This window comes from Meles meles, chromosome 8, assembly GCF_922984935.1.
Source record: "Meles meles chromosome 8, mMelMel3.1 paternal haplotype, whole genome shotgun sequence".
NCBI lineage: Eukaryota > Metazoa > Chordata > Mammalia > Carnivora > Mustelidae > Meles > Meles meles.
In genome coordinates, this window is record NC_060073.1 from 14,001,462 (window position 1) to 14,014,939 (window position 13,478).

The window sequence follows — 13,478 nt, forward strand, 5'->3', positions numbered from 1 at the left end:
TCTTCTCAATCTGTCATCATCATCTATCATAGATATCTCTATCTCTACCTCTATTTATATGTAATATATCTATATCTATTTCTCTCTATATATCTGTATGTATATCTATATCTATTTGTCTCTATTTTTCACTTTCTTTAATATCTGAGATCTTTATACAGAAATATAGATATAGATTCGATGGCAGGTGCATGTGGCCTGGAGAGAACTGGGAAGTCAGAGCTTAAGTTCCTTGTGGATGACCACTCTCAGAAGCATCTATTTCTTAGAAAGTTCTCCCTATGAGGAGGTATTTGAAAGATGGTGAGGAGAGATGTTTTATGGGGAGAAGGTTTCTGAGCATCCTGTGACTCTGGCAAGGCACGCAGCCAGATTTAAGTCTATAAATGAATGACAAACACAGGTAGCTCAAAAAAGTTCTTTTTTTTTTGTTTGTCTCCATATATAAGAATACTGCTCAATATATTTTGCATTATATTGCATGCATTCTTTTCACAAGGATTCTTAGAAGAAATGATTTCAAAGTTGGTAACAAGAATGGTAATGTTTTGCCCAAATTCTTGATTGATTTACTTGTCTTTTGGATGCTACTAATTGTGTAAATGAGCTGGTGAAAAGTTTTGAGGGAAATTTGTGGTCTGTACAGAACAGTGGATTGGACTTGCTCATGGGCAACAGGTTTTATTCTTGGCTCTATTTTGTGTTGGTTTTGCTTTTCCTTTTCACATTTTCTTATTTATGTTGTTTACCTGTGTCTTATGTCTCATGCTAGGCACCCTCAACCTTTTGTTAATTTGTAAATGTATTGACATACATAGTCACATATGTATATATTGGCATGCCTGTTTATTTTATATTTTAATAACTGGAGAGGCAAACAGGAGAGATTGGGGAAGAAACCTCTTTTATAATTTTCATTCCCAATATAATTCTGCAGTCTAGCCCAGCAACTTCCCAGCTTGTGTGGCAGACACATATATTTTTTTTAATTTTTATTTGTTTAATAGTCAGAGATCACAAGTAGGCAGAGAGGCAGGCAGAGAGAGAGAGGGGGAAACAGGCCCTCCGCCGAGAAGACCGCCCGATGCGGGGCTCGATCCCAGGACCCTGAGATCATGACCTGAGCTGAAGGCAGAGGCTTTAACCCACTGAGCCACCCAGGTGCCCCTGGCAGACACATATTGAAGAAGGGAAGGTTTCTGTATAGCAACATGTGAAACTCTGAGGAGTCAGCATAGGTACAAGTGAAAGTCCTTGGGAGGTAAAGCAAATATATCTGAAGGACAGACTACTGAGGTGAAGAAACCGTGAAGTCAGAGAGAATGCAAGTCATAGTTTTAACTTCCAGTTTTCAAAGGACTTAATCACATCTGTGGCTTCTTGAAGGCCCACTGAATTAAGGAAAGTAGGTGAGACAATAATTTTAAGTCCACCATGTAACATAAAAGCAAAATTAAGTTTTTTTCCTCAATCATAAGAGGTTTTTATTTTGACTTTTTAAAAAAGATTTTATTTATTTATTTGAGAGAGAAAGAGAGAGAGAGATCAAGAGTGAGAGCGAGAGCGAGAGAGAGAGAGAACACAAGCAGAGGGAGTGGAAGAGGGAGAAGCAGGCTCCCAGCTGAGCAGGGAATCCAATGCAGAGCTCGATCCCAGGACCCTGGGATCATGACCCGAGCTGAAGGCCCATGGTTAACCAACTTAGCCACCCAGTGTCCCTCAAGCATAAGAGAATTTTAAAACCTTGGCTCTAAAGCAGAAATTTAGCTCAGAACCCTGACAGTGATAATTTAGCCCTTCTTTCATTGTGCTGTGCTAGAGTAGTCAGCATCCTTGAGGCTTAACACAGACAAATGGAGATGTTGCTTCCCGCTCTGCTGACAACACACCTGCCTCCTGCGTCTGCCTCAGAAGGAAAGAAGACTGTCAGGGGTTGAATTCCTCAACCTCTTGTACTAACAAATCATCATCAGCTTGGTGGCACAAAACAACACAAATTTATTCACAGTTCTGGAGGTCAGCAGTCCAAACTCAGTAGCACTGGGCCAAAATCAAGGTGTTAGGTGGGGCTACTCTCCACCCAGAGGCTCCATTGGAGAATCCTGTCTTTGCCTCACAGGCCTGGTGGCGCTGGCTGTCCCCATGGCTCTATCCCTCCAGTCTTTGCTTCCATGGCCACACTGCCTCCTCCTCCTCCTGTGTCTGTAGTCAAATCTCCCTCTGCCTTCTCCCTATAAAGATGTTTGTGATGGCACTAAGGGCCCACCCTGATAATCTCCCCAACTCAAGATTCTTAATTTTGAACCCAATGAGTCTTTCCCCATATAAGGTAATATTCCCAGGCTCCCAGAACTAGAACCTGGATGTCTTTATGGGCCATATTCAGCTTACTGTTTTGCTCCAAACCATGCACTTTGGCCAGTTCAGTGTTTTGTTTTGTTTTAACTCTTTATAGGACATTCAGCCACATCACGAACACAGTTAGCCACGGAGTAACATTCTGCTTCCTTTCAGCATCCATCTGATGGTAGCTATGGCTCACCTTCTTATTATCAAAGGAAAACTATTATTCAAATTACATCAATTTACTTGATGCATAGCTGTGTTCCTGGTTTTGTGGATAAAAAGTTGAATAAAATAAAGTTATTGCTTTCAAGGATATTCCAAAATATGATTAGAATAATAAAAAATATCCTTCTGGGTGTAATTCTCTAGTAAAGACAAAAGGAGTCAATAACCAGCAGAGAAACCAGAGCGTTACTTCATGCTTCGTTTTTTACATCTTTCACAAGGCACTCTATCAGGTACAAAGAGAAAAGATAACTCAATGACCCTCTCTGGTAAAGGAGGAAAAATTAGTTGAGAAATATATGGTGACAGGGAATAAAAGGAACAGCATAGTGCATACTGTAAATGGTATTTTAATAGCTTTGTGTGGTGAGGGGTGGTAGCTACACTTGTGGTGAGCATAGCATAATGTATAAACTTGCTGAATCACTATGTTGCACACTTGAAACTAATATAACATTGTGTATCAGCTATACTCAAAGAAAAAATATGGTGGTGCATGCTATGTTATATGCCTGATAACTAATCTCCTCCCCCAGCATAGAACTGATTTCTCAGTAGTCTGAAAAAAGTGGTATCCACTATGGCATGAACATGTCTCACATTGAACAACACATGTGCATCAGTTGGGTATTCAGGGATCTAAAATGGTAAATGATAGGGGAAGTTGATATACGGTTGTACTGACATATTTATTAATCTTTTCACAGAAAAGGACCATAGAGACCCAAAATCAATGGATGAGAAAAATTTCACCAAAGTGAAAGAGTTTATACTTTTAGGGTTTACGTCAGACCTGTGGTTACAGAAATTTCTCTTTGTCGTTTTCCTCATCATCTATGTCGCTAGTCTTTCAGGGAACATCACCCTGATTTCTCTGATCTGTGCTGATTCTCGGCTCCACACGGCCATGTATTTCTTCATTGGGAACCTGTCTTTTCTGGATCTCTGGTATTCCTCTGTCTACACCCCAAAGATCCTGGTGACCTGCGTCTCGGAAGACAAAAGCATCTCCTTTGCTGGCTGCCTAGCTCAATTCTTCTTCTCTGCTGGGTTGGCATATAGTGAGTGTTACCTGTTGGCCGCCATGGCTTATGACCGCTATGTGGCCATCACAAACCCTCTACTTTATTCACAGGTGATGTCCTCAAAGTTATGTGCAAGTCTTGTTGCAGCTTCATACCTTAGTGGCTTTCTTAACTCAATCATCATTACCAGTGAGACATTTACCCTCAGCTTCTGTGGGAGCAATGTCATTGATGATTACTTCTGTGATCTGCCCCCCCTTGTCAAGCTGGCCTGTGATGTGAAGGAGAGCTACCAGGCTGTGCTCTATTTCATACTGGCCTCCAATGTCATTGCTCCTGCTGTGCTCATCCTTGCCTCCTACCTCTTTATCATTGCTGCCATCTTGAAGATCCGCTCCACCCAAGGCCGCCTCAAAGCTGTCTCTACCTGTGGCTCTCACCTGACAGCTGTCACCTTGTACTATGGCTCTATTCTCTTCATTTACTCTCGACCAAGTACGAGCTATGCCCTGGAAAGGGATAAAGTGGTGTCGGTGTTCTATACTGTGGTGATACCATTGTTGAATCCCCTGATCTATAGCTTAAGGAATAAAGATGTTAAAGATGCTCTGAAGAAAATGTTAGATAGGGCACCAATTTTTAAATGAAAATATGGGAAACATGACTGTATCTTTTTTCTAAGTCATCTCCACATCATTGTTATTAGCCTAGACTCTCAGAAATAACAAAAATAAACAAAAAAAATTACTGGATAATGTGGAAACACTTGACTGCAATTGTCTTTTTAAGTTGACACTAATGTATTTGGGTAGGTGTGTAAAATAAATAAGGTTCGTACATTTGGAATAACTGTTATGCCTGCTACCTGGGCCTAATCTAAAATTCCCGAGATTCTGAAAAGGGTGAAGAAGAGTTTTTGTTTTGTTTTGTTTTGTTTTGCTTGTCATGATAAAAAGGTTTTTATGGCAACAGATAGAGGGAAGAGCAAATATCTCAGAGTCAGAGTGAGCTTTCAGTGAAGGAGTATTTCCTCAACAATTAGAAAAATCAAGGATAAAAGAAGAGCCGTTGTATGAAGACCAGAAATGGAGAGGTAGATAGAAATAGGTAGGTAGAGAGATAGAGAGACAGATTTCAAAAAGCTTTTACACCCATGAGAAGATTCTTTGTGAAAATCTCTGCTAAGTGAAGAAGTGAATAGCCTTTAAGGTTCTATGAATGTTTGTGTTTCTTTGCTTGTTTACCTTTGTGTATGAATTCATTAGACTTTGAGAATATTTCATTATGGTGTGTCTCATTTCCCAATTTTAAGTCCTTTTACATATAAAACATGAAGCTGTGCTTACACAAAAAAGCCTAATGTTATAACCAAGTATATTCATTTGCTAGGGTTGCCGTAACAAAACGCCACAGACTGGGTGGCTGAAACAACAGAAATTTATTTTCTCACAGTTCTGGAGCAGAAAAAGCCAAGATCAAGGGGCCACTCAGGTTGATTTGTTCTGAGGTCTCTCCTCTGTTTGTAGTGGTCACCCTCTTGCTTTCTCCTTACTTGGTCTTTTCTGTGCACAATTACTCTTGTACCTCTTTGTGAGTCCAAATTTCCATTCTTCTTTTATGAAGACTTAGATCAGATTGGATTAGGGCTCTCCCTAACCACCTCATTTTAACTTTATCACTTAAAAAAAGATTTATTTATTTGTTTTAGAGAGCGAGACAGCATGAGGAGAAGGTAGAAAAGGGTGAGGGAGAGACAATCTCAAGTAGACACCATGTTGATCATGGAACCCAACAAGCGGCTTGATGCCATGACCCCAAGATCATGACCTGAGCTGAAACCAAGAGTTGGACTCTTAGCCTACTGAACTGGGCAGGCACCCCTTAACTTAACCCCTTCTATAGAGACCCTATCTCCAAACACCATTCTGAGTCACTATTAGTCAACATAGAAATTTTAGAAGGCTATCATTCGATCTATAATATCAGGGTTTAATAGGAGTTTTCTGATGAATGAGACAGGAAAATGTATCCTGGGAGCACAGTACAGAGAAGGAAGCATAGGAGATCTTCTGGCAGTAGAAAAAATTATGGACCACAAATGATACACTCTAAAAAAGTTTATTTAGAACAATTTGGAGAATTTCTATTATCAGACACGTTTGTGATTATATTGTGATTTAATGGTAAGACAGTGAGATTTTAGTAAAATATTTTTCATTTCATCACATCCTAATTAACATACTATCCCAATACCGCAAATGAACTCTAATTGATTCTTTAGAGACTGAGGTGTATATTTCTGCTCTGTGGAAGAGGTCTCAAAGGTCTGTGAGAAAATGTACATATCAAGTCCAACAAAGCATGCCAAAATATCAGAGGAAAGGGAAAATCCTGTCACTTCCAGCATCTGTCCTTCCTTGCCAAGGGTAAGCAATTGGAACCAGGGGTAGATAAGTGTTTTGGTCTCTCTTTGACCTCAGCTAAATTAGAAGGGGGATACAGAGTCAGGCATGGCTCTCAAAGGATCATTGTTATGCCAAACACACACACACCTACAGAAAGACACAGTCTTCTAAATAAGAGTCCACTAATGAGATGCCTCACTTTCATCTAGATTTTGGATTATAGTGTCCAAGCTACACTGTGTGGTATTTTCACTTCTTGCTACTAGTTTTCAGGTGTTAGGGGGACACATTCTTCCCCCAAATGTTTAGTCCTCCAGTGGAGGAGCAGGAAACAGAAGAATACACCTCTTGAGAAACCATTCTACATGGGATGCTTTAGCACGATTGGCTCAGACTTTTTCTGTGTCTTTTATTTCACATCCACATTTTCATTGCAATTTATTTTATTTTATTTTATTATTTTAAGATTTTATTTATTTATTTGTCAGAGAGAGCGATCACAGGTAGGCAGAGAGGCAGGCAGAGAGAGAGGTGGAAGCAGGCTCCCTGCTGAGCAGAGAGACCGATGCGGGGCTCGATCCCGGGACCCTGAGATCATGATCTGAGTGGAAGGCAGAGGCTTAACCCACAGAGACACCCAAGTGCCCTTCATTGCAATTTATTTTAAATTCAAGATGGATTTTAGGACATCCTGATGGTTATGAGGGTGATGATGATTAAGAGTCCCTTCTTTAATAATCTTCCTGCTGAAGTGATAGAGTGCACTGAGTCATAAAAGTCTAGCTGAGGGTCAATTTGTCTTAAGTAGTTTGTATGAGGTTAGAAGTAGACAATAATTTTGGGGAAAAGAGCTTCAAGATATAAAGATAATTACCCACTCATTCATTCTAGAAATATTTATTAAGTGCCAATTAGTTGCTGGGAACAGTTCTATATGTGCTGGGTATAGCAGTAAACAAAACAGAGAAATCATACTGACCTGTGTGCTGTATGCTGTATGCAGTATGCTGATAGGGAAAAGGACAACAAACTATATCCAGGAGCTAGAAGATGACAGTATGTCTTAGGGAAAATAGTCTGGGATGGGGCCTCACACCTCTTCTCCTGCAAATCCCATTCAAATGTCATTTTCTTATGAAGACCCATTCTTGTCACTCTATTTCAAATCCCATGTCCTCTTCTCACCAGCAATACCCATCTTCTTGTTTTGCTCAAACTCTGCTCTATTTTCCCCAAAACCATTTGTGTTCGTGTAATGCCAAAATCCTTAATATGTCTTCCAATAGGCTTTGTGAGCTGATCACTCTTGTGGCTCACCTATTGGTTCGTCTACACACCCATCTCTACTTAACCCCTTTCAACTCTTGGAGTTCACCAGACTCTCTCTCATGTGAGGGCTCTGATATATGGTTGTTTTTTTTCCCTCATGGAACTGCTTTCCTCTCCTCCTTACCCTTACAATGGGCTAGCCCTGGGCTCATTTCTCAGGTCTCTTTTCAGTATCTCTTCTTCTGTGAAGACTTTGAACAATAGACCAAAAAATTATTGATTTTTTTCAGTTATTTGCCTTTCTAGAAGGCAGGAGTAAAAGGGTAATAATAAGCACTGTCAGTTATTTTCATTTCCCCCCCGAGTTTTATCACATTGAAGGTGAACTTAATAAGGCACAGGTATTTTTCATTGTATAGATAAATAATAACAGAGCAGAGGAGGTTCATATTTAACTACTGGGATGATGGCTATCATCCACCAGTTTGTACATTATTAATATAACGACCATAAATCCCTGCCAAGATAACTATTACTCAAACTTGAGCAAATTCAGAAAAAAAATTATAGTGTAGAAATGAACCTCAGCATAGCACAATAAATGTGAAGCTCCTAGGATGTGAGATTTTTTTTTAATTAATTATTTTTTCAGCAAAACAGTATTCATTGTTTTTGCACAACACCCAGTGCTCCATACAATACGTGCCCTCCCTACTACCCACCACCTGGTTCCCCCAACCTCCCACCCCCGCCCCTTCAAAACTCTCAGGTTGTTTTTCAGAGTCCATAGTCTCTTATGATTCGCCTCCCCTTCCAATTTCCCTCAACTTCCTTCTCCTCTCCATCTCCCCATGTCCTCCATGTTATTTGTTATGCTCCACAAATAAGTGAAACCATATGATACTTGACTCTCTCTGCTTGACTTATTTCACTCAGCATAATCACTTCCAGTCCCGTCCATGTTGCTACAAAAGTTGGGTATTAGGATGTGAGATTTTTTTTTTAAATTTATTTATTTATTTATTTGTTTATTTATAGCATAACAGTGTTCATTGTTTTGGCATCACACCCAGTGCTCCATGCAGTACGTGCCCTCCCTATTACCCACCACCTGGTTCCTCAACCTCCCCCCCCCCCGCCCCTTCAAAACCCTCTGGTTGTTTTTCAGAGTCCATAGACTCTCATGGTTCATCTCCCCTTCCAGTTTCCCTCAACTCCCTCTCCTCTCCATCTCCCCATATCCTCCATGTTATTGCTTATGCTCCACAAATAAGTGAGACCATATGATACTTGACTCTCTCTGCTTGACTTATTTCACTCAGCATAATCACTTCCAGTCCCATCCATGTTGCTACAAATTTGGGTATTAGGATGTGAGATTTTTAAGTGGAGATCAATTATGTGAGTAATTTAGTTTGGTTGAAGTCCTAAATAGGTGAAGACAAGTAGCAAGAGAGAGTTGTGCAGGTTAAGTTAAAGCCCTCTTATAGAAAGGGGTGTAGGACTAAAGCATCTGTGCTTTGTGTGCCAATGAGATGAGATCCATTATATGGAAATAGTTGGAGGAATGAGTGATCTTCAGGATTCCAAGCTTTATCTACTACAGTTTATCAATCAAATCATGTCCTCTCTGAACATCATTAGCTACATCTGAAAGATAACAAGACCTAATATTTAAAGATTAAGATACCTCCTTTCCTAATAAGAGGAACAGTGGACTTTGGGATAGAAAATTAAAATTTACAATCCAGTTACAAATGGGTTCTGGCTTAGCTCTAAGGAGAATTATCTGAACATGGAAGTAAATCACAGTCCTCTCTTGGTTTTAACTTTCTCCCACTATCTTTTTAACTAAGGGATAGTCTGCTGGCTACTGGGTCATCAGCCCCAATTCCATATGTTTTGAATTAGATTTCTTCTTTTAGCTTCTCCCTCAGAGTTTTAGAGCTTTGAGATAATTCGAAAACATTCATGGCTTCTCAGTCTATCATTGACACCAACGATTGTACTTTTCCTAATATTCATCATTTAATATATCCAAAAATAGCTCAGCTATGTATATGAATCTCATTGATCAACAAGAGAAAGTGGGGAAAGAATGTTCTTAAAAAAGGCTTTTTTATTTGTATTTCCCTGATGCCGAGTGACGTGGAGCACTTTTTCATGTGTCTGTTGGCCATCTGGATGTCTTCTTTGCAGAAATGTCTGTTCATGTCCTCTGCCCATTTCTTGATTGGATTGTTTGTTCTTTGGGTGTTGAGTTTGCTAAGTTCCTTATAGATTTTGGATACTAGCCCTTTATCTGATATGTTGTTTGCAAATATCTTCTTCCATTCTGTCAGCTGTCTTTTGGTTTTGTTAACTGTTTCCTTTGCTGTGCAAAAGCTTTTGATCTTGATGAAATCCCAATAGTTCATTTTCGCCCTTGCTTCCCTTGCCTTTCCCGTTGTTCCTAGGAAGATGTTGCTGCAGCTGAGGTCGAAGAGGTTGCTGCCTGCATTCTCCTCAAGGATTTTGATGGATTCCTTTCTCACATTGAGGTCCTTCATCCATTTTGAGTCTATTTTCGTGTGTGGTGTAAGGAAGTGGTCCAATTTCATTTTTCTGCATGTGGCTGTCCAATTTTCCCAGCACCATTTATTGAAGAGGCTGTCTTTTTTCCATTGGACATTCTTTCCTGCTTTGTCAAAGATGAGTTGACCATAGAGTTGAGGGTCGATTTCTGGGCTCTCTATTCTGTTCCACTGGTCTATGTGTCTGTTTTTGTGCCAGTACCATGCTGTCTTGATGATGACAGCTTTGTAATAGAGCTTGAAGTCCGGAATTGTGATGCCACCAACTTTGACTTTGTTCTTCAATATTCCTTTGGCTATTCGAGGTCTTTTCTGGTTCCATATAAATTTTAGGATTATTTGTTCCATTTCTTTGAAAAAAATGGATGGTATTTTGATAGGGATTGCATTAAATGTGTAGATTGCTTTAGGTAGCATAGACATTTTCACAATATTTATTCTTCCAATCCAGGAGCATGGAACATTTTTCCATTTTTTTGTGTCTTCCTCAATTTCTTTCATGAGTACTTTATAATTTTCTGTGTATAGATTCTTCGTCTCTTTGGTTAGGTTTATTCCTAGGTATCTTATAGTTTTGGGTACAATTGTAAATGGGATTGACTCCTTAATTTCTCTTTCTTCAGTCTTGTTGTTGGTGTACAGAAATGCAACTGATTTCTGTGCATTGATTTTATATCCTGACACTTTACTGAATTCCTGTACAAGTTCTAGCAGTTTTGGAGTGGAGTCTTTTGGGTTTTCCACATATAGTATCATATCATCTGCGAAGAGTGATATCACCTCACACCAGTCAGAATGGCTAAAATTAACAAGTCAGGAAATGACAGATGCTGGCGAGGATGTGGAGAAAGGGGAACCCTCCTCCACTGTTGGTGGGAATGCAAGCTGGTGCAACCACTCTGGAAAACAGCATGGAGGTTCCTCAAAATGTTGAAAATAGAACTACCCTATGACCCAGCAATTGCACTACTGGGTATTTACCCTAAAGATACAAACATAGTGATCCGAAGGGGCACGTGTACCCGAATGTTTATAGCAGCAATGTCTACAATAGCCAGACTATGGAAAGAACCTAGATGTCCATCAACAGATGAATGGATCAAGAAGATGTGGTATATATACACAATGGAATACTATGCAGCCATCAAAAGAAATGAAATCTTGCCATTTGCGACGACGTGGATGGAACTAGAGCATATCATGCTTAGTGAAATAAGTCAATCGGAGAAAGACAACTATCATATGATCTCCCTGATATGAGGACATGGAGAAGCAACATGGGGGGGTAGGGGGATAGGAGAAGAATAAATGAAACAAGATGGGATTGGGAGGGAGACAAACCGTAAATGACTCTTAATCTCACAAAACAAACTGGGGGTTGCTGGGGGGAGGTGGGATTGGGAGAGGGGGAGGGGGCTATGGACATTGGGGAGGGGAGGCGAACCATAAGAGACTATGGACTCTGAAAAACAACCTGAGGGTTTTGAAGGGTCAGGGGTGGGAGGTTGGGGGAACAGGTGGTGGGTGATGGGGAGGGCACGTTTTGCATGGAGCACTGGGTGTTGTGCAAAAAGAATGAATACTGTTACGCTGAAAAAAAAATAAATAAATAGAAAACATAAACTAAAAAAAAAAAAAAAAAAAAAAAAGGCTTTTTTAAAGATCTTTTTATTAAGTAAAGAAATTCAAGTTGTCAGAGGATTATATATTGCTTTAACCAAAAGAAAAACATTTTACTTATAAAACATGCAAATGGCTTAACATTTGAGGGCACATACTCTTGACAAAGAAAATTATGTTTTTCAATACCAGCTCTGCTATTGATCTGTTCTGTGACTTTGGACTTGTTTCTTAAACATCATGAGAATCATAATACTACCTACTTTATGAAATTATAGAAAGAATTAAGTATTTCAAGATTAGAGTTTAGAATATTAACTAGAGCATAGTGATGATTATATTATTATATTATATAAATTATATTATATATCAGATCTAATGTAAATGTATTGATAGTTACAAGAGTGGTACAGTATGTTGATATTTGTGTAATTATCAGCACAATGCCTGACACATAAATTCTCAATACTAAAATTTTTTGAGCACTTATTATGTACTTAACATAGGTTTGGATATTTTCATGCATGTCTTTTTCACTCAATCAAACAAGCTGGGGGCTTTGTTTTTCTTCTGTGGTTGGACTAAGGGCCTTGCCCTGTGTGAAAGCCCTAATTTCACAATCAGATTCTAACACTAATATCTGTGGTCTACAAGCCACAGATTGAAATTCTATCATTTCTAGGTAATCATCGATAAAAGTCCATAAATGTCCTAATAATTACCGACTTAACTTAGGCCTTTGTTTATTTCAATAGAACAATTGCAAAATGATTTTTTCCCTCCTCAAAGTCTTTATCAGGCTTTCTCCTCTGTGGACATGGAGGTAGGAAATCGTACCATTCTGACTGAATTCATCTTGGTGGGTTTCTCAGCAAATCCACAGTGGCAGTTGATTCTGTTTGGAATATTTCTGGTGCTCTATTTGATGACTTTGTCGGGGAACATGACCCTGGTTATTCTAATCCGAATTGATTCCCGCCTACACACGCCTATGTACTTTTTCATTGGCAATCTGTCCTTTTTGGATTTTTGGTACACTTCTGTGTATACTCCCAAAATCTTGGCTACTTGTGTCTCAGAAGATAAACGTATTTCCTTGGCTGGATGTGGAGCCCAGTTGTTCTTTTCTTGTGTAGTAGCCTACACCGAGTGCTACCTCCTAGCAGCCATGTCCTATGACCGGTATGCAGCAATCTGTAACCCATTACTTTATTCAAGTTCTATGTCCAGGTCTCTCTGTACTGGGCTTGTCGCTGGCTCCTACATAGGAGGGTTTTTCAATGCCATAGCCCATACTGCCAACACATTCCGCTTGAGTTTCTGTGGTAAAAATATTATTGACCACTTCTTCTGTGATGCACCACCATTGGTAAAAATGTCTTGTACAGATACCCACGTCTATGAAAAAGTCCTCCTGGGTGTGGTGGGCTTCACGGTCCTCTCCAGCATTCTTGCCATCCTGATTTCCTATTGCAACATACTTCTGGCTATCCTGAGGATCCGCTCAGCCGCAGGAAGGCGTAAGGCCTTCTCCACCTGTGCTTCACACCTCATTTCAGTCATGCTCTTCTATGGATCCCTGCTCTTCATGTATTCGAGGCCAAGTTCCACCTACTCCCTGGAGAAAGACAAAGTGGCTGCTCTGTTTTACACTGTGGTCAATCCACTGCTCAACCCACTCATCTATAGCCTGAGAAATAAAGACGTCAAAGAGGCCTTCTGGAAAGCAACACAAACCATGAGACCGCAGAGATGAAGGTTATATTTTGTGGAATGTTCTTATTGCATAATTTTCCAAATTATTAGCTTATATGTATGTTGGTAGTCATTGCAGTTTTCAAGTAAATACAAGTCATACTTAAAGCAATGACCCATTGAGGAAACCATTCTTTGTTTATAACTATTTTGTGATTAAACTATTTTAAACCAATTAATTTTGGGTTGTTTGATGCTTTACAATATTCTATTTTACTCTTTTTTATGCTAGATTTACATAAAGCTTATTCCCTTGATTA

At 39.5% G+C, this 13,478-nt stretch overlaps 2 protein-coding genes across 2 annotated transcripts; both read left to right on the forward strand.

Annotated features, from left to right (window-relative positions):
* Nucleotides 1-3,304: 3,304 nt before the first annotated feature.
* On the forward strand, nucleotides 3,305-4,384 carry LOC123949625 (olfactory receptor 1013-like). The gene has a single exon (XM_046017181.1). The coding sequence runs from the start codon at nucleotides 3,305-3,307 to the stop codon at nucleotides 4,241-4,243; it is 939 nt and encodes a 312-aa protein (XP_045873137.1). The 3' UTR covers nucleotides 4,244-4,384.
* A 7,881-nt stretch (nucleotides 4,385-12,265) lies between these two features.
* Nucleotides 12,266-13,314, forward strand: LOC123949695 (olfactory receptor 9G4). The gene has a single exon (XM_046017266.1). It carries the CDS (start codon nucleotides 12,281-12,283, stop codon nucleotides 13,217-13,219), a length of 939 nt encoding a protein of 312 aa, XP_045873222.1. The 5' UTR covers nucleotides 12,266-12,280; the 3' UTR covers nucleotides 13,220-13,314.
* The last annotated feature ends 164 nt before the right edge of the window (nucleotides 13,315-13,478 follow it).

Coding starts and splice junctions, on each gene's coding strand:
- LOC123949625 (XM_046017181.1), top strand. CDS start 3,305: ATGGATGAGAAAAATTTCACCAAAGTGAAAGAGTTTATACTTTTAGGG.
- LOC123949695 (XM_046017266.1), top strand. CDS start 12,281: ATGGAGGTAGGAAATCGTACCATTCTGACTGAATTCATCTTGGTGGGT.